The following is a 25,681-nucleotide window of genomic DNA, read 5'->3' on the forward strand; positions in this document are numbered from 1 at the left end:
ATGTTTCTTCAAAATAAAAGTCATTTGCGATTAACGTTACTTTAATTTGACGCTTGCTGGGGGAGGGAGGTTCTTCTTCTTCTTTGGGATTGGGTTGGAAGATCACGCCCAAAGTGTATACAGCGCCACCTACGGTATTGGAGTGTGAGGCCAGACACGGGCCTACCTTCATTAAATTCTCTTCATTAGTCCTGTTCCTCCAAGAAAGTGAAATAGAGCCCTGAAATCCACTTCCCTCCCTCCACTACAACACCCAAACCCTGTGCAGCTGTTCTAACCCTTTCACACAATCTCTCTCTATCTACTTCATACAGTTAAAACGCTCCACTCATCACACAGACCTGTTTCATGTCTCCCTATCATCCACAACCTAGCTTTCAAATCTGCGTGCCCAATCCGTAATCTACTACACACAACTTCCTCTCTCCTACTTCCCATATTCCCCACTTCTTCCTTTACTGATTGGTGCACGCAATATAATTCCCTCCCCTTACTGCTAGCATCCCACTTCCTTGGCCAAAGATCGAGCCTTTTTTCCTGGATCAAGGACCTGAATATCTACCCCCTCTCAGCACTCTCAGCCACCACATCGGCCTTCTCATTACCCTCCACACCCACATGGGCGGGAACCCAGCCAACGCTGACCACCCCTCCCACCCTCTCCAATCCCATTAACAACACCATCATCTCCACAAACAAGTCTCCCCTATCTGACCTACCTGTCTTCACACTACTCAACACTGCAGCCGAATCAGAGCAGACCTCCACTCTGAGTGGTTTCACCTCCTCCAACCATCTCAAACCTAGGATCATGGCCATCACCTCGGGGGCATACACTGACACAGAATCAGTCAACCGCTTACACGCTCTAACAATCTGGGATATACATCCCTGTCCCCACCCTACCACTGACTGGATCCTTTCAATCATCTGTATATATAAAAATTATGATTATCTATATATCTCTCACGTCCTCACCTCCATTCTTTCCTGCCCTCAATCATGTCCAGGTCTACACTTGGTTTCGGAAAAAGCGACAGAGGAACACTTACCAATGCTATTGCCGACCCTATCTCTCTCTCCGACAGTCCACATTCAACCATCTTCTGCCCAGTTGTCCACCCGTACGCCCTCTGCTTAACCCCACTCCTCCCTCCCAGCGTTCCCCAGTTGCCATGACCACAGGATGTCCTTCTGAACTCCATTTCAACCTCTCCCAGTACACTAAACCAAGTTAGTCCCACCTTATTCTCATTGGCAGTTCCCCACTATCCACCTGCACTGCCACAACAGGTGTCGTCCTGAAGACGCCCACACACAATCTCAGGGCCCTTGACTGTATCTATCCAGGCACTGTAGTATCCTTTTGACTGCTGATCCATATACAAAACACCCATAATTCAAAGATGACCTGATCAATGCCTGGTACATATACAACAGTGTTTGTCTATCCGACCCCCAATCATATCCTGCCACTGCCCTCATGAGGTTCAGCACCTTCCTACACTTCATTTCAATATGCTCAACATGTCTCTTCCACGTAAGCCTCTTATCAAACCAAATACTTTTATACTTAAACTCAAACTTCCTACCTATATCCTGACCGTATATTTGCAGCCCAACATCTGCAACCTTCCTCATAGAATACACCATAAAGCAGGACTTGGCCACAGACATCCTAAGCCCCCATGTTAGACCAATCTTCCACAACTCCAACAGCTTCTTGCATCTTCCTCTTCACATATTTGACATCTCAACCTCTCCATACAGCCAGGTCATCGGATTACAAGGCCACACCCACTTCCGGTCCCACCTCCTTAAATATGTAATCTGTCATCAGGGTGAACAACACCGGACCAACCACACTTTCCTGAATACCATCGTCCACGTCAAACTCCATTTACAGTTCTGAGTCCACCCGTAGGACTCGATCGAACAGGAAGTCCATGATCCAGTTATACAGACGTCCCCCAATGCACTCAATTTGACCAACAACCCTTCCTTACACTTGGCATCTTAAGCTTTCTCAATGTCAAAATACACAACACTCATCACCTCTTTTATTGTCAGGGTCTTGGTTGTCTCTGTACTAACTGTGACCAGGGAATCCATGGCAGACCTCCTTCTCCTGAACCCACTCTGTGATCCGCTCATCAAACCCCTGACTTCCAAGAGATACATCATTCTACTCACTATCACCTTTTCCATCAATTAACACATGTTGGATGTCAGAGCGATAGGCCTATAACTGCCCGCCCTAGCAGGATCTTTCCCTGGTTTTACAAACGGTAACACAACCACACGTGTCCACCCAGCAGGAATCGTCCCAGTCCTCCACAGCACCTTTTGGGGCAGCAGGTAGCCTAGTGGTTAGAGCATTGGACTAGTAACTGAAAGGTTGCAAGATCAAATCCCTAGCTGACAAGGTAAAAATATGTTGTTCTGCTCCCGAACAAGGCAGTTAACCCACTGTTCCTAGGCCATCATTGAAAATAAGAATTTGTTCTTAACTGACTTGCCTAGTTAAATATTTTTTTTTAAATACAACCCTTAACACTGCTTCCAACACGCTGTCTGGTGTGTGCTTAAACATCACAGAACACACACTATCTTCTCCAGGGGTAGTCTGCCCGAAGCCCTCCAACGCCCTTGTCATCTCATACATAAAGAACTCTACATCCATAGCTTCTCTGGACTCTCCATACTCATTTAACTTTTCCCTGTCTCCTCTTACTCTGATCACACAAGTGCCTACATCTATGAATCACTGTAAATGCACCACCTAGGACATTTGCCTTTTCTTTACTTGATACAGCTGTGACGTTTCCTTTAAAAAATTAACAATCCCTCTACCAATAATGGAGCAAAATTCCCGCCATGCTGCTGTGGGAGCTTTTATTCTGAAAGCTCAATTTACGCGCACTTACACCGGAACTAGAACCTAGGTAAATTTCCTGAGTCATGTTGATGTTTATTTCAGTCCAATTTACCGCCTAGTGAGTTGAGTTAGCTATCGTTCATGATGGAGCAAACTGTTTCAAATGTGGAAGTCTGTAATTTAGCCTTCACTGGTGAATTTGACAAATTAAAGAAATGTATTTTAACCGATAAATCGCTCGCTTGCAAAACGGACCAGGTAAATGATCATCACTTGAAATACATTACCAGAGCTAGCTGCTTCAGGCACCAGTCAGTCAATTAGCTAGCTAGCTACATTTGCTGATACATCCACACGTCCCCTCCTTATTCATCTGGTCTCCTGTGCTCTTTCCCTCTCCCAGGACCAAAGGACCGCTCTCCACTGGGCCTGCTCGGCTGGACACGTCAAGATCGTTGAGTTTCTGTTGGATTTGGGGGTGGAAGTCAACCTACAAGATGATGTAAATATTGAGAAGTCATTGTCTGCAAAATTGTACAGTTATATTGACTTGCTGTGTTACAATAATCTGATCTTAAATCGGTATTGTAAGTACTGTAGATGTTTCAGCTATTGATGTCACTATAGTGTATTTGTACAGATGATCAGGGGAATTGGTTATAAGTGTAGTAGTAGTTTCCCCAACACATTTATTTCTACGGGCTCTGTCAAGAGGTCTGGAGACACTGGAGCTGTATGTTACAGAAGACACACGTACTCTAACCACTGAGCCTCTGGTTCATACCTGCTCAGTTACTCCCTCTATCACTACATGACTATCCTAGAAGAAGAAGAAGTTACTGTCCATCTGAGAGTGATGTCTCATTTCTTGTCCTTGTCCCCAGGCCGGTTGGACTCCCCTCCACATCGCAGCATCTGCAGGCAGGGAGGAGATAGTGAAGTCACTAATTAACAAAGGAGCCCAGCTGAACTCAGTCAACCAGAATGGCTGCACCCCTCTGCACTATGCTGCCTCCAAGGACAGATATGAGGTACACCAACGCTGGGTCCACAATGTTAGACAGCTACTGTTCTGAGGTAGTCTGGTTTACTCAATACCAAGTGGGTTAGTTAGTTGGCACAGGGGCCATTAGCTCCGTCTTGGGATTGAGTGTTGCCAGTGTTGTTCAAATCCCTGCCAGAACCATGTTCCCCTGGCTTTGCTACAATAGTTCTGCAGCTATTGAAGCAGAAAATAAGAACTGTATAACGTTATATTGATTGATCATGCAAATGGTTGTTCTTCTTCACAGATCGCCCTCCTGTTGCTGGAGAGTGGAGCGAACCCTAATGTCACAGATAAACTGGAGTCTACTCCCCTACACAGAGCTTCAACCAAGGGCAACTGCCGTCTGATCCAGCTGCTGCTCAAACAGCGCGCTTCTACCAACATACAGGACTCTGAGGGAAACACTGCACTGTAAGCACTGGAGTGTGTGTGTGTGTATTGAAGTTGTGTTCTAGATGCTGTGTGTTTTACTGTGCTTAATGTTTGTGTCTTTGTGATGATTCTGTTTTCTACACTTTTTACACCATGCTAAATATTTGTCTCCCCCAGCCACCTGGCGTGTGACGAGGAGCGTGTGGAGGCAGCTAAACTCCTGGTGGAGAACGGAGCCAGCATCTACATAGAGAACAAGGAGGAGAAGACGCCATTACAGATCTCTAAAGGTGGTCTGGCCACTCTGCTGCGGAGGATCGTAGGAGGAACCGGCTGATCCATCTGACTACACACTGAAGCAGCGAGAAGATCCAGTCTACGTGGTCTAAATGGGCTTCCTCATCTCACCTCTCCATCCTTTCTCCTTATCTCTCCTTTATCTGTGCTGATTTGAGGAAACAGGATGAACTCTTCCATATTGCGTTGACCGATCCTCTATATTCCAGTCCAGGGGGAGGGTACTTCCACCAGGCCAGTAACAGTTCACTGGAGGAGAGGAGAGGAGAGGAGATGAGATGAGATGAGGGAGAGGAGATGAGGGGGAGGAGATGAGGGAGAGGAGATGAGGGAGAGGAGATGAGGGAGAGGAGAGGAGGAGATGAGGGAGAGGAGAGGAGGAGATGAGGAGGGGGAGGAGATGAGGGAGAGGAGAGGAGGGGGAGGAGATGAGGGAGAGGAGAGGAGATGAGATGAGGGGGAGGAGATGAGGGAGAGGAGATGAGATGAGGGAGAGGAGAGGAGAGGAGGGGGAGGAGATGAGGGAGAGGAGAGGAGGGGGAGGAGATGAGGAGAGGAGGGGAGGGGGAGGAGAGGAGGGGGGAGGAGATGAGGGAGAGGAGAGGGAGGGGGAGGAGGGGGAGGGGGAGGAGAGGAGGGGGAGGAGATGAGGGAGAGGAGAGGAGGGGGGGGAGGAGATGAGGAGAGGAGGGGAGGGGGAGGAGAGGAGGGGGAGGAGATGAGGGGGAGGAGATGAGGGAGAGGAGGAGATGGAGGGGAGGAGATGGAGGGGAGGGAGAGGAGATGAGGAGGGGAGGAGGGAGAGGAGATGAGGGGGAGGAGATGAGGGGGAGGAGAGGAGAGGAGGGAGAGGAGAGGAGGGAGAGGAGATGGAGGGGAGGAGATGAGGGAGAGGAGATGAGGAGAGGAGATGAGGGGGAGGAGATGAGGAGATGAGGGAGAGGAGATGAGGAGGGGAGGAGGGAGAGGAGATGAGGGGGAGGAGATGAGGGAGAGGAGAGGAGAGGAGATGAGGGAGAGGAGATGAGGAGGGGAGGAGATGAGGGGGAGGAGGGAGAGGAGATGAGGGGGAGGAGATTAGGGAGAGGAGATGAGGGGGAGGAGATGAGGAGGCCACTGGACTATTGAGATGCAGTCTATGCATTTTTGTTGGAGGAAAGAGATTTTCTGACTGGATGTATCTCAGAGACTGACCATGATAATACCCTACAGCTACTTACCAGAGAAACCTATGTTGTAAGTTTGAAACTGTTCTAGAAATTCAGCTTCTTAAAACTTGTTTTAAAAAAAAAAGATGTAGTAAGTTGGTGTCTTAACTTGGTTAAATTAATCACCTCAACTACATATGTTAATATCCAGGCCTATTTAAAAAAAATGTTTCACTGTCTGGATGTGTAATGTGATTTGGTAGTAAGTTCATTGCATTCATTTGATTCCAATTAAGTTGATAATCTGTAACAAGTTACATTAAATTCCTATTTTGGTTGTGAATCTGAATGTCTCAGTGTTTGATAATGTACAGTAGTGATTCAGGGGGAGCAGGAACCGTGCTTGAACCAGGAACCGTGCTTGAACCAATAACCGTGCAGTATGGGGTGAGTGCACTGTCCTGTGCCATAAAGGTTCAGACCTCTTGGCAGAGGCCATAGCACTAACCTCACATACAGCACATACTTTTACAAAAAAAAAAGTCCCTTAACCAATGTCATGTTAGCCTAGTGGTTAGAGTGTTGGGCCAGTAACCGAAAGGTTGCTGGATTGAATCCCCGAGCTGACAAGGTAAAAATCTGTTCTCCCCCTGAGCAAGGCATTTCCCCAGATGTCGATTAAGGCAGCCCCCCCCCGCACCTCTCTGATTCAGAAGGGTTGGGTTAAATGCGAACCTCTACGTTGTCGGTGTCCCCCTAATGCTCTACCCAGCACCAACTGTATTGTGGACTTTGCTGAACTGGTACGAACCTCCATCTATTTTCTCTTCAGAGGAGACTTCCTCCTCCACACCAAAGGGACAGCGATGGGGACCACTTTTGTTAGAAAAACAGGTGGTGCTGAATCCAGACTGTAACCCTTTTCTCTCCAATATTCTCCTACTTCTGAGATATTTGGTGACATTTTCGTGATCTTTACAGACACCCAGGAAGAACTTTTGGAATGTCATGCTTACCTAAACTCTTATGAATGAACACCTTCATTTCAGCATTAACTATGACCTATAACAAATGTTTTTTTTGATGTGATGGTTATTAAGGACAAACCTCCCTCTCTGCAGATCTCTATAGGAAACCTATGGACAGGAATACCCTCCTTAGAGGTGACGACTTTCATCCACGTCCACTTATTAAAAGTCTCCTTATAAGTCAATTCAGTCGTGTCAGAAGAATATGCATCTCTGATGCTGCTTATCTGAAACAGACCACGGACCTCACACAAAGATTTTTAAGGAAAGGGGGTACAAAGATAATTGGGTAAAATGCTAATGATCGTTTTGAAGGACTAACACAGCTGGAAAGCCTAAAACCAAAAGTCAAAGTCAAAGCAGAACATGCCCCATCATGCTTTACCCAATACTCACCATTGGGGAAGGCATTGAAGGACATTATCAGGAAGCACTGGTACATTATTGATACTGGCCCACAACTGAAACCCATATTTAAATATTCCCCACGTATGGCTATTAAAAGACTTCCAAAGGTGAGCGATATTGTGGTTAAATCTGATTACCTACCAGAGAAAAGGGGAAATGTTTTTGGGTTCCGGAGGGTAATTACAAATGCAACTCATTTACCCACAACCCCCCACAGGACAAAGATTTAACATCAAGGGCCTGATTACCTGCATGTCCACCAATGTTATTTACATGTTGAAATGTCCTTGTGGTCGGTCTTGAATAGAGAAAACCTGTAGAAGCCTTAAGACACGGCTCAGTGAGCACCGCAGACATATAGAGACAGGTGAGACAAAACATCAGGTTGTACAAGCTGGACTTCCTATTAGTTCTCTGAGATACATTGGAATAGAAATGGTCAAGATGTCATGCAGGGGAGGGGACATTGAGAGGAAACTTCTTCATGTTTACTCCATGTGTAACTCTGTGTTGTTGTCTGTCACACTGCTTTGCTTTATCTTGGCCAGGTCACAGTTGCAAATGAGAACTTGTTCTCAACTAGCCTACCTGGTTAAATAAAGGTGAAATAAAAATATATTAAAAAAAGGGAATCTTTCTGGATCCACAGGCTGAACACGCCTTTCCTCTTGACCTTAATGAGTTTAACTTGAAATTGTTTTTATAGTTTCAATAATTCAAATTATTATAATTTTTTAAAATCCTATTTGAATATTGTATGTATATTACTATAAATATTGATCACATTCTCTGTGTATGATCACATATTTTGATACATTGAATGTTAATATTGTGAAACTATGTTGTAATTTTTTTTACCTCCTGTTTCACAAAGTAACTTCTGTGTACTGCCTCTTTATATAGGACCTTCCACCCCCACCTGGGATATGGATGCCTGATGAAGACCTAAGGGTCATAACGGTGTAAATAAATGTCACCTGAGAGAATGAGAAGTACTGTGCTGCGTTTTCCTTTTTGTTTTCCATGAGTTTGTCTACAACTCCAGCAGAAAGTACCTGGATGTTCTTGAGCTTTTGAACCAACGTAGGCTAATGTGATTAGTATGAGGTTGTAAGTAACAAAACAAATCCCAGGACATAGACCTATCTGATTTGTGCAGAAAGCTTCATTTCTTGTTCATCTAACTGCACTGTCCAATTTACAGTAGCTATTACAGTGAAACAATACCATGCTATTGTTTGAGGAGAGAGAGCACAAGTATGAACTTGAAAATGTATTAATAAACCAATTAGACACATTTTGGCAGTCTTGATACATTTTGAACAGAAATAAAATGGTTAATTGGATGTTTAAATTTTGCACATACACTACTGCCATCTAGTGGCCTAAATCTAGTATAATACATTATGGTCTTTCTCTTACATTTTAAAGATGGTACAAAAAAAAACGTTTTTTCCTTTATATTATCTTTTACCAGATCTATGTATGTGTTATCTCCTACATTCATTTCACATTTCCACAAACTTGTGAAACAAAGTGTTTCCTTTCAAATGATGCCAAGAAATGGATATCCTTGCTTCAGGTCCTGAGCTGCAGGCAGTTAGATTTGGTATGTCAATTTAAAAAAGGTTCAGATTCTTGAGGTTTAAATGCGGAAGACACATTTCAGTTGAAGTCTTTCAGTTGTACAACTGACTAGATATCAGTTTTCTGGCACACAGAGCTGCTGAGACACCACCCAAGTGGCTGATACACAGAGTGGAAGAGGGGAAGTTCAGTGGCTATAAGAGCAGTACTTTCTTGGGCAGGAGCTTATTGGAGCTGAGTAACTGCACCGCAAATGTTCTACTGCTTGAGCTCCTGTTCCTCTTGTAGAATATTAGCTCAAACGTATTGTTGAGTTCCTGTTCCTCTTGTAGAATATTAGCTCAAACGTATTGTTGAGTTCCTGCACCTAAACTGTAAACAGTACCGACACCCAAAATGAGTACCGGCACCTATTTCAGTCCAAGCCGAGCGCTGTATAAGAGCCAGGCTGGTTCCCAGAGTTGCTCTCTACAAGATCATCAGCAGACTCCATCATCTACCATCCTCTGACCAGCTGTCTCCACTCAAGCCATAAATAAACTGAGCCTCTCTTTTGAGGATTCAGCTTTTAAAGGCTTGGCCTCTATTGGTTGACCTGTCATGATATATTGCTTGTTTGTTTTTTGCTCTTGAAGCGCTTTGAGATTCTATGAAAATCACTGTGGAAATGTAGTAAATAATAATTATTATTATAGGCTATTTGTTCATTGAATCGGTCATAAAAATACATTTTGGGTAGGAGGATGTTTGGATTAATGAACAACTCCAAATATGGAAATAAATGACAGCATCACATTTCCAATGTCACATAGGCCTGATGTGTAAACTTCACAGAAAGTCTGGGGTGGTTTTAGAAAAAAGGATCTGTGCTGTTTCACCTTTAAAACCATGGAAATGCCCATATTCTTCCCATATCACTTTTGTTTTGGTCAGGGTTTACAAGATCTCTCTCTCGCTTTGTGTGTGTAGACTTGGGAGAAACAAATGGTGGATAATTGGTTTGAACATATAACATAAAAAGCAGCCCTGGCCCCTTGTTGAAAGTCACTGTATAGCCAAAGAGTATCTATTATATTGACAAGATGGTCGAGTGACTGCTCTAACAATGGAAATACATGTCCTCAAACATGGAAGGGAGGCGAGGTGTGACCATTCTAGCCCATGAGAGGGCAAATAGGTGTGAACAACAGGCACAACTCCAATAATATATATATATATTTTTTTTTCAAAGTTTCCCGAGATGCCACGAACATCCACTTATATCTGTGCAGTCATAACAACCTAGCCATGACGAAACATATATTATATCAAATAAGCCTCACCTAGCAAATGAGCAATTACATTTTTTTGTTGACCAAATTCAACACTCATTCATACAAAAGTTCCTCACTTTGTGGCATTATTTTCGTGGACAGGTTTTGGTTTGAGTAAACCCTATCGCTTCGCCTCTTCCTCTCTGGTATAGCCTACATCTCTGTCCATATATCCACTTTCATTAAAACAGCCTATTACTCATTTCTCATTTATAATTTTTTATTTTATTTATTTCACCTTTATTTAACAAGGTAGGCCAGTTGAGAACAAGTTCTCATTTCCAACTGGAACCTGGCCAAGATAAGGCAAAGCAGTGCGACAAAAACAACAGAGTTACACATAAACAAACGTACAGTCAATAACACAATAGAAAAATATATGTACAATGTGTGCAAATGTAGAAGAGTAGGGAGGTAAGGCAATAAATAGGCCATAGAAGTGAAAATAATTACAATTTAGCATTAATACTTGAATGATGCATGTGCAGATGATGATGTGCAAGTAGAGATACTGGGGTGCAAAAGAGAAAGCAGGTAAGTAATAATATGGGGATGAGGTAGTTGGGTGTGCTATTTACAGATTGGCTGTGTACAGGTATAGTGATCGGTAAGCTGCTCTGACAGCTGATGCTTAAAGTTAGAGGGAGATATAAGACTCCAGCTTCAGAGATTTTTGCAATTCGTTCCAGTTATTGGCAGCAGAGAACTGGAAGGAAAGGTGGCCAAAGGTAGTGTTGGCTTTGGGAATGACCAGTGCAATACACCTGCTGGAGCGCGTGCTGTTGCTTTGGTGACCAGTGAGCTGAGATAAGGCGGGGCTTTACCTAGCAAAGACTTATAGATGACCTGGAGCCAGTGGGTTTGGCGATGGATATGTAGTGAGGGCCAGCCAATGAGAGCATACAGATCACAGTGGTGGGTTTCGACCCCAATGTAATGTAAATGCCAGCGTTGAAATACTAGTCGGAATTAGGACTTGCCTATTCAGGGGTGTCAAACTCATTCCATGGAGGGCCGAGTGTCTGCAGGTTTTTTATTTCAATTAAGCTCTAGACAACCAGGTGTGGGGAGTTCCTTGCTAATTGGTGACCTTAATTCATCAATCAAGTACAAGGGAGGAGCAAAACCCTGCAGACAATGCCCTCTGTGGAATAAGTTGGACAGTTAAGTTTGGTTGTAGTTCTAAGTTTGGTTGTAGTTATAGGCGTGCTCCGTTCAATCATTTAGCAAGTCATAAATGTCAGTTTCCTAGTTCTGATTTGAACTTGAACACAGCAAAACTACGCACTAATCCCCCCATACTTCCCCCCTTTTTCCGTCCAACGTCATAAACTATCTATTTCCACAATGGTGGTCAGGTGGCCTGCGCCTTTACTGGTGCGCAGAACAACACCAACGCTGAATTTACTTCCTCAAACCATGGTTAAATAGTCTGGTCAAAAAATACTGGAAATCTATCTTATTTGGAAAGGAGACAGTCAGCATTCAATACCTGACAAGCTTTTCCGAGGTATGTGTATTGGGTATGTCTTTGCATGCATTTTCAACTGTTACGGTTGACAGCTCGTCGGTCGTGCTACGTTACTATGGCGAAACAGCTTAATATCGACTGATCAAAGTGCATTTAACGTTGGTTTGTTTTCGTTATTAGACAACGTTGTTTTTGTTTTATGTAACTATGTCCTAAATACCATTGGAAGAGTGCGTAATCCCTGACGGCGCGCATCCATGCCCAGCAGAGTACTCAACTGTCAAACAGGACAATCACAACACATTGCGATCCGCGTCAACCTATATTTATGTTTGGCGCTTTTGTCTGACTATAGACACAAACAAGAGCCTGTGAACTTTCCAGAATGGACGTGGCCGACCATTCTGACTGTTGCGATTGAGTGGGAACAGTGAATCGGAGTGGAGTTTGAACCAATGACACGGCGATAGTGTGCGGAAAAGGTCACCCAGACCCCTTGGCATGCACTTTGCACACATGGTCAGCCTATTGCTGTCATTTGACCAAGTGGCGCCACATCCATCCAGCCTTATCTATCCTTCCTGTGCATTGCGATTAAGGTTCAGCTCTGGTCAGTAACATTTTTTTATTTATTTATTTCACCTTTATTTAACCAGGTAGGCAAGTTGAGAACAAGTTCTCATTTACAATTGCGACCTGGCCAAGATAAAGCAAAGCAGTTCGACACATACAATGACACAGAGTTACACATGGAGCAAAACAAACATCCAGTCAATAATACAGTATAAACAAGTCTATATACGATGTGAGCAAATGAGGTGAGATAAGGGAGGTAAAGGCAAAAAAAGGCCATGGTGGCAAAGTAAATACAATATAGCAAGTAAAACACTGGAATGGTAGATTTGCAATGGAAGAATGTGCAAAGTAGAAATAAAAATAATGCGGTGCAAAGGAGCAAAATAAATAAATTTAAATACAGTAGGGAAAGAGGTAGTTGTTTGGGCTAAAATATAGGTGGGCTATGTACAGGTGCAGTAATCTGTGAGCTGCTCTGACAGTTGGTGCTTAAAGCTAGTGAGGGAGATAAGTGTTTCCAGTTTCAGTGCTTTTTGTAGTTCGTTCCAGTCATTGGCAGCAGAGAACTGGAAGGAGAGGCGGCCAAAGAAAGAATTGGTTTTGGGGGTGACTAGAGAGATATACCTGCTGGAGCGTGTGCTACAGGTGGGAGATGGTATGGTGACCAGCGAGCTGAGATAAAGGGGGACTTTACCTAGCAGGGTCTTGTAGATGACGTGGAGCCCGTGGGTTTGGCGACGAGTATGAAGCGAGGGCCAGCCAACGAGAGCGTACAGGTCGCAATGGTGGGTAGTATATGGGGCTTTGGTGACATAAGTACTAAGCTGTAGTTATAGTTATTCAATCATGAAAAGCTAGCCAGTTCATAGTCAAGAATATGTTATGCTCAGGGCCCTGTTTATGATGCTGCCATCCACATGATGCCGTTTGGAGCTGTCAGGGAGAGCATGGGATGAGTGGATACAGCACATTTTCCTAGGACATCATCACATATTTACTCATCTGTTTTCACAGCAATGTGGCAGGTTCATATTAGTGTGAGAGTGCTGCCTGCCAAACCATGACAACCTCCAGTCTAACTGCATTTTTAAGTCTGAAGCTTGCCTTGCTTGCTGCGATGGGGATGGCAGGTATACAAAAGATTAAAACCAGCATGACCAATATTGATTGGTAGCATTGACAGTAGCCAATTTCTATTCTAGAAATGATTGTTCTATGTTTGGTAGCCTGGGTGCCTGTCTGTTGCTGCTTTAACAAACTTCTCTAACCTAACAAGGCAGCGATGTACTATATGTAATTGATTGCATTACTGTTGATAGCAGGAACAGTGATGGGATTGGATGATATTTGATTGGACAGCCTGAGGTGAAATATCTGACTGTTGTAACTGACAATGGATCCTGATCCTCCCTGTTGGTGGAGGTGTGTTAGGTGTGAAAGTAGCATAACGCCGAGCCTACAGTAGCCCAACATTGATAAGGCTGGGTATTGATTGTGTTGCAACACACTACTCAAAGAGGGCCGATTGATTCACTTCAAAGTAAGCGTTATGAAACTCCTTTCCTACGAAATGCTGAGCTTTGTTGATCATAGGAACGAATGGAAAACTGAGGCCAGTGCTCACTCAAAGTAATAGTTACATGTGTTACATTTGGCTGTGTGTGTCATTGTGTGCTCGCTGTGTGTGTTATGATCTATGTATTACTGTGGTGAGCAGGGCGGCCTGGTAGTGTGAGAACATATCCTAGAGCCTGTTCCTGCCTCCCCACCCCTCACATGTAACAGCCAATGCCTCCATGTGACCATAGCAATGTGCACATTGCCATCTAGTGGTACTCTAGCAAATACAATGCTCTCTCTTGTCAAACATATGCATTTACATGGTGTCTGTCCAGATTCCTGATAGCTTGTTCACTAGCGCCTCTAGAAATGAATTTATATATATATTTTTCAGCTCATTCATCCTAGGCAGCCCAGCCCTGTGTCGTGATGTCATGCCCCGGGAGAGACAGTGATCTGGAGTCGGACCATACAGTAGACTGGTCCATGATGGACATGCGGCTGGACTCGTTCCGGGGTTCCCTCCTGGCCCAGCAGATGTCAGCGGAGAGGCTGGCCCGCGCTGGGTTCTACTTCACGGGACAGGCCGACAAGGTGCGCTGCTTCAGCTGCCACAAGACTGTAGAGAACTGGTGTGGAGGTGACGCACCCGTGGAGAGGCACGCGGAGGTGAGGGTGAAAAGGGGATGATGATGATGATGATGTGCAAAACTTTTTTTGTATTTATTTTGTATTTTTCCATTATCTCATGTTTGCCAAATTATCATACTACTGTTGCAATGTTTCAGGTCTCCCCCAGCTGTAAGTTCCTGAGCTGCACCCATCGATCCAGGGTTAACTCTCTTCAAGGTGCCATGCTGACCAATGAAACCACCTACAACGAAGACGCCGAGGACATGGAGTTCCGCCTGAGGACAGGAGAGGTGGTGGATGAGTCCACCTACCCCATGGTCCCGCACATGGCCAGCGAAGACTCCCGGTTCAACACCTTCGGCCCGTGGCCCTCCACATCCCCGGTCCGACCTAGAGAGTTGGCCCAGGCGGGGCTCTTCTATCTGGGGGAGGGAGACCAGGTGCAGTGCTTCTGCTGTGGAAGGGTGCTGAAGGGCTGGGAGGCTGGGGACACGGCGTGGGGAGAGCACTCCAAACACTACCCCTACTGCTTCTTCATCCTGGGGCATGATGTGGGGAACCTCCCCTCTCAGAGGAAGGTGGAGGAGACCAGGCCATGCCTGGGTCCTCGGGTCCCCATGCAGAGCTTTGAGGAGAGGCTAGGCAGCTTTGCAGATATCCAGCACCACCCTATTGACCACGAGAGGCTGGCCAGAGCAGGCTTCTACAACACAGGTGAGACCTGGGAGTGGGGTAGACAAGAGCTTTGGCTGTGAGAAAAGTAATTAACAAATACAATTATTGCTTACCATTACTTGCTACGGTAAAAGGGCCAGGGTGGAGTTGATATAGAAAGTACTGGGTATATTTTCTAATGTGTGTTGGTGCAGGTGCACCAGACCATGTGGGGTGTTTCCGCTGTGGTGGAGATCTGAAGGGCTGGCAGCAGGATGAGGATCCCTGGGAGGAGCATGCCAAACACTATCCTGGGTAAAAACACACACACTCACAAGTAGAAAGTAAACAACCATATGCATGCTTCTTTTCCCTGTCACTAACATTGCGTGTCATGTTTTAATCCAGGTGCAGTTTTCTACTGGCAGAGAAAGGACAGGAGTTCGTCAGCAGCGTTCAGCTACAAGGTCCTGGCCGGAACAATGCTGTAAGTCTCCAAGACTTCATCCTCCTAACCCTGACCTCTAACCCCTAAACCTGTGGTCAAACATATTAAACTGCACCCATCCTTGCATGACTCCTACCATATCAAATCCATTCCTTCTATTGATTTCCCAGGCTTCAAGTCACCTAAATGGATGTTCAAGTCATGAGACGGGTAAAACCATTTTTTGATGTGACATAAACATTTTTGGAAAGTTGTACCCCTTTCACTTTTGTTTTGGAACTTTAGCTAAAGGTATTGTTAGATTATATATATGCAGTACCTGTCAAAAGTTGGCACACCTACTCATTCAAGGGTTTTTCTTCACTTTTACTATTTTCTACATTGTAAAATAATTGTGAAGACATAAAAATGAAGAAATAACACATAGAATCATGTAGTAACCAAAAAAGTATGAAACAAATCAAAATATATTTGAGATACTTGATGACAGCTTTGCACAATCTTGGCTTTCTCTCAACCAGCTTGAAGTCTTGAAGGAGTTCCCACATATACTGAGCACTTGTTGGCTGCTTTTCCTTCACTCTGCAGTCCAACTCATCTCAAACCATCTCAATTGGGTTGAGGTTGAGTGATTGGTCAAATAGCCCTTACACAGCCTGGAGGTGTGTTTTGGGTCATTGTCCTGTTGAAAAACAAATTATAGTCCCACTAAGTGCAAATCAGATGAGATGGCGTATTGCTGCAGAATTCTGTGGTAGCTAGGCTGGTTAAGTGTGCCTTGAATTCTAAATTAATCACTAACAGTGTCACCAGCAAAGCACCATCACACCTCCTACTCTATGCGTCATGGTGGGAACCACACTTGCGGTCATCAGTTCACCTACTCTGCGTCTCACAAAGACACTGCGGTTGGAACCAAAAATCTCAAATTTGGACAGATTTCCACCGGTCTAATGTCCATTGCTCATGTTTCTTGGCCAAAGCAAGTCTCTTCTTATTATTGGTGTCCTTTAGTAGTGGTTTCTTTGCAGAAATTCGACCATGAAGGCCTGGTTCACGCAGTCTCTTCTGAACAGTTGATGTATCTGTTACTTGAACTCTGTAAAGCATTTATTTAGGCTGCAATTTCTGAGGCTGGTAACTCTAATGAACTTATCCTCTGCAGCAGAGGTATCTCTGGGTCATCCTTTCCTGTGGCGGTCCTCATGAGAGCCAGTTTCATCATAGCGCCTGATGGCTTTTGCGACTGCACTTGAAGAAACCTTCAAAGTTCCTGATTGACTGATCTTCATATGTTAAAGTAATGATGGACTGTCGTTTCTCTTTGCTTATTTGAGCTGTTCCTGCCATAATATGGACTTTTTTTTACCAAATAGGGCGATCTTCTGTATACCACCCCTACCTTGTCACAACACAACTGATTACTCAAACACATAATAAGGAAAGAAATTCCACAAATGAACTTACAACAAGGCACATCGGTTAATTGAAATGCATTCTAGGTGACTACCTCATGATGCTGGTTGAGAGAATGCCAAGAGTGTGCAAAGCTGTTATCAAGGCAAAGGGTGGCCTTCTTTCAAGAATCTCAAATATAAAATATATTTTGATTTAACACGTTTTGTTGTTGGATACTACATGATTCCATATGTTATTTCATAGTTTTGATGTCTTCACTATTCTACAATGTAGAAAATAACAAAAATAAAGAAAAACCCTTGAATGAATTGGTGTGTCCTAATGTATGACTGGTACTGTATATCTCTCTCACAGGGTGCTATTTCCAACACCTACTAGTTTATGCTCAGTCTCCTCCCTCTCTCTACAGAGGTGCTGCAGTCAGCCAATGCCCAGAAGGCGGTGGAGATGGGTCTGGAGCCTGCCTTGGTAGAGAGGACTATACAAGAGAGGATACGCAGGGATGGGACAGGCTACTCCACCCTGGAAACTCTGCTGCAGGACTGCTTTAACAGAGACCCTGACAGCGACGCAGAGAACCGTGGTATGTGTCTCATAAGGGGGAAAACTGTTAACATTGCTTGGTAGTGTCATTATATCAGAGCACTGTTCTATTAAAACTGGTATTGAGGTTTACAGTATAAGTCAAATAAATTCCTGAATTTATTCCACAGGATTTTGCAGTTTGACCTAGTTTATCCAGTAACAGTGCTATTCACACTGTAGTCCTACATGAGGCTTGGCTATAGAAAGAACATTCAAAAATATATATTATATATATATATATTATAATAATATTTAACCTTCATTTAGGCAAGTCAGTTAAGAACAAATTCTTATTTACAATGATAGCCTTGGAACAGGGGGATAACTGCCTTGTTCAGGGGATTTGATCTAGCAACCTTTCGGGTTACTGGCCCAACGCTAATAACCACTAGGCTACCTGCCGCCCCCCAAAACATAATCGAGTTGTGTTGGTCAGTATTCTAACTACTTCATTGTGCTCGGTTACCAACTGCTGTTTCTCCCCTATTTCAGATGAGGGTCCCCTTGAGAAGCTACGGAAGCTGCAGAGGGAGAAACAGTGCAAAGTGTGTATGGACAGAGACATCTGCATCGTCTTCATTCCCTGTGGGCACCTGGTCGTCTGCAAGGAGTGTTCCGAGGCCCTCGACAAGTGTCCCATCTGCTGTTGTGCCATCACACAGAAGATCAAGACATACATCTCCTAACATGCAACCTGGTGCCAGGGATTGTCGTCTCACAGTAGGAGTGCTGACCTAGGATCAGGTCCCGTCTCTTACTCATTATGTTTTAAAAGGCAAAAGTGATCCTAGATCAGCACCTAATGAGATGCTTAAATAATGTGGGCCCAAGAGGATGAGACTCTTTTTAAATGGCAAATGTACATAAAGATATATTATATTTGAGGAGGACCACTGTAAATATGATTAAGAGAATCATGAAGTGTGGGGATTTTGTTTTTCAATGATTGTTTTAAAGATGATGACAGACACTTCCTTGTTATGTGATGTAGTGTTCGCTCACTGATACAATACCCAAGAGGCAATGGGCCTCAATCTTCAAACCAAGATGAGAAACTAAGGTTGAGACTAGATGGAGTACAGCTATGGACAGAAAGGACTTTACGTAGCAGGTTAGCAGAACTAATGAAGGTGAGTCAAATAGGCAACCTCTTGTCCATGGCTGTACTCTATATACCCACAGTTTTGATACTTCTGCTGTACCGAACCATGATCTACCATTGCAGTTATCAACAGTGCCTTTTCAAATAGTTTCATTTACATATTGTGTGTATATTTTCTTTATTCTGACTATTCTGCCATTTCCATGTTTTTGTCATTTCTCTTAATATTATGACGTTGTTGACTGGGCTTTCCTTATTGGTTTGCAAATGACAGGTTTCTGAAATAGAAGTCCTGAGGGTTCCCAAACGTATGTTCCTTAGGCCAACTAGTATGCTTTCACTTGTCTGATTCATTGTGTGCTCTGTGAATAAATGGATGAATTGTATACTTGGATCAATTTCCAATATTTAGGTATAACGGCATAACTGATATCATGTTATTCTGAAATTAATCTTTGCTTTGCACTTCAGTGCAACTCCTGTTTGACCAAAAGTGGAAAATAAATCGTGTTTTTAAAAATATCTGTATTTTCATGTATGCCGCTAACACTAATGCTACTAACACTACTTACGCTGCTATTACTAATGCTACAAATATTACTAACGCTGCTACTAATTCTACTAACATTAATAGCTCTGCTATTACTAACATTAATAACGCTGCTTTACTAACACTAACATTAATGTTGCTATTACTAACGCTGCTAGCATTACTAACGCTACTTACACTGCTAACATTAATGTTGCTATTACTAACGCTGCTAGCATTACTAACGCTACGTACACTGCTAACATTAATGTTGCTATTACTAACGCTGCTAGCATTACTAACGCTACTTACACTGCTAACATTAATGTTGCTATTACTAACGCTGCTAGCATTACTAACGCTACTTACACTGCTAACATTAATGTTGCTATTACTAACGCTGCTAGCATTACTAACGCTACTTACACTGCTAACATTAATGTTGCTATTACCAACGCTGCTAGCATTACTAACGCTACTTACACTGCTAACATTAATGTTGCTATTACTAACGCTACTTACACTGCTAAGATTAATGTTGCTATTACTAACGCTGCTAGCATTACTAACGCTACTTACACTGCTAACATTAATGTTGCTATTACTAACGCTACTTACACTGCTAACATTAATGTTGCTATTACTAACGCTGCTAGCATTACTAACGCTACTTACACTGCTAACATTAATGTTGCTATTACTAACGCTGCTAGCATTACTAACGCTACTTACACTGCTAACATTACTAACACGACTAACAATGACATTAACGCTACTAACACTGCTAACAATAACACTAACATTACTAACATTATTGTAACCCTGGACAAGCACACCTGATTCAATTTATCATCAAGCCCTCAATGAGTTGAATGAGGTGTGTTTGTCAAACGACAACGAAACTGTGTACTGTTGGGTGTACTCAAGGACCAGGGTTGGGAAACACTGTTTTACACTATATGAGTCTTCAGAATCTGAAACAGTTCTAATAAAGGAGAGGAGGAAGATTATTCCTCCCACAATGGGATAATCTCAATTAGATTTCCTTGATTCCAGATGTCCTCCCCTCTGACTTTCTCCTCCAATGGATTTTGAGGAGGTGAGAAGAGAGGACATTGGGAGTCAAGGAAATGCATTTGAGATTCACATCGTATTGAGATGCGGCCACTCCATTGACTGCAGGGCCAAAGATAGGCAGAAACTGCTTCTCCAATAGAAATCCGTATGTATAGACTATGTCATGGCGACATTGGTAAACTAAACTGATGCACAGAAACCCGTCATCGGGTCTAACGTTCGTCTCGCGCATAACTGCGTAAGTGCAGGCCGTCAAATCAAAGGCATTCATTCGAATTTTTTTTTTTTACGAAAATGAAAACGTGTCAGTTTGTTACTTTCACGAGGTTGGAGTAATAACATGTTCCTCTACTCAAAACATTGGCTCAAATCTAGGTTGTGGCTTTAGATTTCGAGAAAATGAACAACTAAGGAAGAATTGTTCACTTCTCTCATTGACTTCTCAAACCAAGGGCTCCACTTTGGTTTTAGAAGTGGAGGGGGCATATCCTGGTGTGGGTTCTAAGGGTCCTCCCCCAGAATTTTTTTTGGGGCATCTAAAGTTTATTTCCTGAATTTTTACACAATCCAATATGCCGTCTCTTTGTAGAACAAAAAGTAAGCAAAAATGCCCACAGTCATCAAGCTAGGTAAGAGATCATTATTAAATATGTTTAAGTGATTAACAAGACTAAACTAGATCAAAGATAATTCAATAATAAATATTGTGTTGCACCTTTAACCAATAGCCTAAAAAAAAAAAAATCTTGAAAAAATACAGACTTTTGATTGTCTTTATTAAGACACCCTCTATATCAAATTTCGTCCAGACCGACCAGCCAGCCCGAGCTGCCTGCACGCCCAACCCCCACCCGTCTAGTCAATAACTCAACTCTCTCCCAACACAATTTCCTTCCCAGTTCACACCTTTAATTGTTTTAATTCCCAAGGAAATGGTTTAGAAACAAACAAAAAACAACAACAAAAAACACACATACACCTCAAATATACATTAACACACAGAAACAGCAAATCCTCCATATAATTAATCTCGTAGGCCTAATAGTACTGTAGACGTCTTTTTACTTGCACACAATTTAGCTGGGTCACCCAGTCCTGTCCCTAGAGGTCCACCACCCTGCAGAGCCCCAACCCAACACACCCCACTCAGCTTTAGGATCTTAGTGAAACATTCACTATTGGTTTTATGTGTGTTAGGCCCAGGCCAGAGTGACAACCCACAGGATGGCAGACCCCCAGGGCCAAGACTGAGCAGCCCAGCAGCTCGGTATTGCCAAAATAGGTATTTCCCCTGACGTGGCCATGTTTTCAATACAGAGTCCTTTACTCCTACTGTATTCCATATAAAGCACCAGACCTTATTCAAGTTGCCCAGTTACCCTTAATCTTGTAAAAAATGCAATCTAATGATACATAAATTGACATTGTGGAAGGATAACCAACCTTACAATTAATGGCAATGCATTACTTAGCCTATAAATGCTTGGTTACAGTTTCTTCCGTATCAACATTTTCAAGCAAACAAAACAGGGAGAAGGGAGAATCTGTAGACATGATGAGATAAAAGAACATACTCTTTGACAGAATTCAGCCAGCCTTCACAAGACGATATGCAAATATGTCTCATTTTGTGTTTTACACCTTTATTTGAGGAATGACATTTCTGAGTGCATGTAATTCCGTTTCATTGACTACGCAGACGCTCATTGACTCGAGCGAGCAGTTTGGATGAAATGATTGAAAAACATGTATGTGTACCTTTATTTTGCAACGCTCACACACACGTAACAATGCGAGCGTTGCAAAATAAATGTGCAAATACATGTTATTCAATCGTTTTATCTAAACTACTCGAGCGCGTCAACGACCGTCTGCGTAGGCAGGCGCTAAAATAGAATTTGAGGTCCACACTCCAATCTAGTTGGTGGTGGTAATGCAACTTAAAGTTGGTTGCCAACTGACATATAAAGTCCACAGAAGAAGAAAAAGACTACCACCACAGATAGAACAATGAGACAGATATTTCACTCCCCGGGTGTATAAATGTGAAGCATCCGTTTGGCGTTTCCACTCACTACCATATTTGGTAGTGAGAGGAAGCCCAGTGGCCGGCAGTGGGGAGAAGATGGAAAGAGATGGATTTTGGCCATCATTCTGCTCATTTTCTCATCGATGAAACATTTCATCTCAATACCGTTTTCTGTTCCCAAAACTAGAATCTGTTACGAACAGAGTGGACTAAGTTTTGTATACTTTACCCTTTGCTAAAGTTTTTAAAAATTGGGTTGTTTAGGTGTGCAAAGGAGAATTGAGTTATTGCACACACACGCTTAACAGAGAAGTCGTTCCCTAACTGAAATATGCAAATGTCTGCTAGAACGCACCAATAGGATCTCGCTAGCTTGTACTTGGCTCTGCCCACCTCCTTGCTTGTTCTGCTCACTATGACTCATTGGTTCCCATTTAAAACAACGGGCTGTGGTCTATCTTGGTTTAGTTATAAACATCTTTGCTACTACTGCAACTACTGAAGGAGGAGATTTTACTATAAACTATTAGATTCACTTTTTTTTATCTGTGGATTAAACGTCTGAGTAGAGAACACACTATTTTGTGTGACTCAAAATGGGTCCAAATTCTAAAAAGATACAGAAAAAAAGAACCTTGTGCATTTCAGGTAAAATAACAACCCAATGTTTATATCCCAGGACAAATTAGCTAGCAACAGCAGGCTAGCTAGCTAAATGTCCATGAATGTTTAATTTGTTTCGACCTGTCCCCAAATTAATATAGTTGGGACAGAGTTTGTTTTGATATTTCAACCTGTGTGTCTGGATCGCGTCTGGTGTGGATGTACAAAATCAACATGCGCACGATGGCGCACACGGATGCATCTTTGTGCCTGGTCTAGACAGCATGTAAACAATTATATTGCGGGACTACTGTTGTTTTTGAGACCAGTTCTTGCAGTACCTGGTAGGAGTTAGACCGAAAGCCAGCGGGTGTGGTGGTGGGAGCAGGATGAAGAAATCGGTTCTGCGCAGACCTCTACTGTGCAGCATGACAGTGAAGCCTGTAATATTAGAGCTGTTTATTACTGTGCCAGTGTGAAAAGTAGGGAATTAGCTAGGGAAACTGATAGATCAATAACATTGCCATACTGTCTAATAAAACTCACGCTGCAATGAAAAAACCGCATGGTTTCATCGTTTGATTCAGGTCTAGTGTGATTGAGGCATAAATAATAGCTAAAGTTAGCCAACTTTTGGCCAGCTATCCAAGTTAATTTACTTCTGAAACGGGACAAAACAAAGGCTACAAAACATTTCTATACAAACAACAGCTGTTCGATAGCGATATGAGGTGGCGATTATTACTATCTGACAGATAACTAGAGGCTAAAGCTGACCTGGCTGTGGTAGCTACTAGCTAGTGTAGCTTATATATTCACCTCAGTTAAGAGGGAATGAAACATTAGCTAACATTACATGTCAGTTACAATACTAGCTCAGCACTGCAAATAAACAATAGTTAAAAAAAAATTATGTTAAGTTAAACAGCAGTTACCTTGACAGCTAAATCAGTAAACTAATGAGTAGCCAGTTTCTGCTCTACTTGCTTTTACAACTCGGTGAATGAGCGCAACACATACACACTGACCTAAGCTCAACTCTCCTGTGCTGGTCCAGCCAGCCTTCACACAGCCTGTCTGCCAACTCTGTGGTGTCTGTGAGTCCTAAATACAGCCTGCTGACCACTCCAAACAGCCAACCTAACCGTTCGGAGGCGTCCGCATGGTCCTAAAGCACACCATTGCCGTTGTTTGTATCACATTGCAATGATAAAACTGTGGTGGGGGGGATTTCAGAATGTGGTGGGGACATGACCCCTGTATCAAACCCCAAACCCTGGCCTGTTTGGTCTTTGCAAGCGTATCCGGAAGTCTTGCGATGTTGCGCCTTTAGGTTTAGAAACTCAGCAGTAGGGCCATCCAACCCCCATCTGTCACGTACTTGCTGGTAGCTGGCAGCTGCACAGCTTGTAAATAACCGCTAGATGTCAGATCACTTACGGTCACGGGGAATCGGAAGTATTTCATCTGGCCGCTAGGGGGCAGCTGTGCACCAAGAGTTTTCCTTCCCCCTCATCGTCGAAACAACAAACCCTACTACGGAGCAAGTGGCGGGGTGAGAGAGCGTCCAAAACCGCCTCTGACCGCCAGTTTCAAACTCAATTGCGGAAATCGTGGTAATATCAATACAAGAGCAGACAACGACTCAACAAAGTAGTATCTCGTTTGGAAATAAATTGAATAACGGGGTAAGTTATAAAATGGCGGAGTGGAATCTCGAAGTTAGTTGGTTTGTAGCAATTTTTTGGTAGCTAGCTTCTCATGCTAGCTAGCTGGCTAACAGGCTAGAAGTGCGGAGGCTGCTAGCTACGGAAAGTCGTAAGCTAGCCGCTGGCGCTGTAAGCTACTTTTTTATGTCTAGAATCTGTGTTACGCATACCCGAAAGTAGACCCTTTTCACTGAAACGTATCTAGCAAGTTAGCTAAGCTAATATATAACAAAGTGTTTGTTTGCATCCAATAAATGTTGTTTTGTTGGGGAGTTAACGTTAGGTAGGAAACGTATCGGAACTCCCGAGGCAAGATGGAGGACGTAGGGACGAGGTGTTTTTATATAACTAAATGGTTGTATTGTTGCTCCACAACAAGTGTGTTGTATAAACAAGCTAATTTAGATATTTACATTAACTTTGAGGGCCACGCCGTATTAGCTAGCTAGCTAAATATCAACTGTTTTATTGATAATATGGCTGGCTAACCGAACTCCGTTCGATTGCAGGCAACGGGCTAGGATAGCTAATGTTAACATGGCTAATTAGCTAACTAGCCATGAAACTAGCTAGCTAACATAACAAGATGGAGAATGGTAGCTATGCTGCAGCTATGCTAAGCTAACGTTAGTTAGCTACCCAGTCAAAATTGAGATTTTCCCGAGTGCTTTTGCCCTGTTTGAACTGTAACTAGTTAGTTTACAAAAAAGTGGGTACTCCCGTTACTTGAAGGATACCATTTTAACTCTTGGTTTAACGTTAGCCGGAGAAGGCAAGTTGTTATTTTCATGTACGTAAAGGGTGACGTTCTGATGACAGCTGATGATGTTAAGCTAGCTAGTTTCGTTAGCTGGCTAGCTCTTTGGCAAGTCAGTCCGGGCAACCTCTCGACATTATACCGGTGTCAATTCTGGACAGTGGCCGTCACTGAGCAAACCCAGGAGAGCGGCTGTCATACTACCTAGCCAACGGTAGCTAGTCTTGTAGAAGATGCTCTCCGTCGGTTATTTCGACGACGTTAGTTATCGCTAATATAGTTTTAACGTGCTTTGTGTTGCCCAGGCACCCGGGTTTGGCGCCACTTTTTCAGTCTCCATCTTCAAGGCTTCCTCTCGTCAACCAGCCAGAGCGAATAGTGTCTCCGCTTGTGCAATAAGAAACATAGGATGTTGCTTGCTGATGCTGCTTTATTGCTTGGCAATACAGT

At 43.3% G+C, this 25,681-nt stretch overlaps 3 protein-coding genes across 4 annotated transcripts in view; all 3 read left to right on the top strand.

Annotated features, from left to right (window-relative positions):
- The first annotated feature begins 2,939 nt into the window (after window positions 1-2,939).
- psmd10 (proteasome 26S subunit, non-ATPase 10) lies at window positions 2,940-4,957 on the top strand. The gene is made up of 5 exons (XM_064955779.1): window positions 2,940-3,136; window positions 3,282-3,380; window positions 3,763-3,909; window positions 4,171-4,337; window positions 4,476-4,957. The coding sequence occupies exons 1-5, from the start codon at window positions 3,020-3,022 to the stop codon at window positions 4,633-4,635; spliced, it is 690 nt and encodes a 229-aa protein (XP_064811851.1). The 5' UTR covers window positions 2,940-3,019; the 3' UTR covers window positions 4,636-4,957.
- A 6,466-nt stretch (window positions 4,958-11,423) lies between these two features.
- LOC135526679 (E3 ubiquitin-protein ligase XIAP-like) lies at window positions 11,424-18,913 on the top strand. 2 transcript variants are annotated; one of them, XM_064955232.1, is made up of 8 exons: window positions 11,424-11,589; window positions 14,081-14,355; window positions 14,475-15,033; window positions 15,189-15,288; window positions 15,382-15,460; window positions 15,592-15,631; window positions 17,250-17,423; window positions 17,918-18,913. In XM_064955232.1, exons 2-8 carry the CDS (start codon window positions 14,116-14,118, stop codon window positions 18,109-18,111), a joined length of 1,386 nt encoding a protein of 461 aa, XP_064811304.1. In that variant the 5' UTR covers window positions 11,424-11,589; window positions 14,081-14,115; the 3' UTR covers window positions 18,112-18,913. The 2 variants fall into 2 exon arrangements, with proteins under 2 accessions (XP_064811304.1, XP_064811305.1); XM_064955233.1 differs by lacking the exon at window positions 11,424-11,589 and adding an exon at window positions 11,604-12,160.
- A 5,351-nt stretch (window positions 18,914-24,264) lies between these two features.
- LOC135526680 (cohesin subunit SA-2-like) overlaps window positions 24,265-25,681 on the top strand; it is a 35,185-nt gene continuing 33,768 nt past the window's right edge. The window contains exon 1 of the mRNA XM_064955234.1: window positions 24,265-24,453. The gene's annotated coding sequence lies outside the window, so the exon portion shown is untranslated. The remainder of the gene's footprint in view (window positions 24,454-25,681) is intronic.

This window comes from Oncorhynchus masou, chromosome 32, assembly GCF_036934945.1.
Source record: "Oncorhynchus masou masou isolate Uvic2021 chromosome 32, UVic_Omas_1.1, whole genome shotgun sequence".
Taxonomy (NCBI): Eukaryota; Metazoa; Chordata; class Actinopteri; order Salmoniformes; family Salmonidae; genus Oncorhynchus; species Oncorhynchus masou.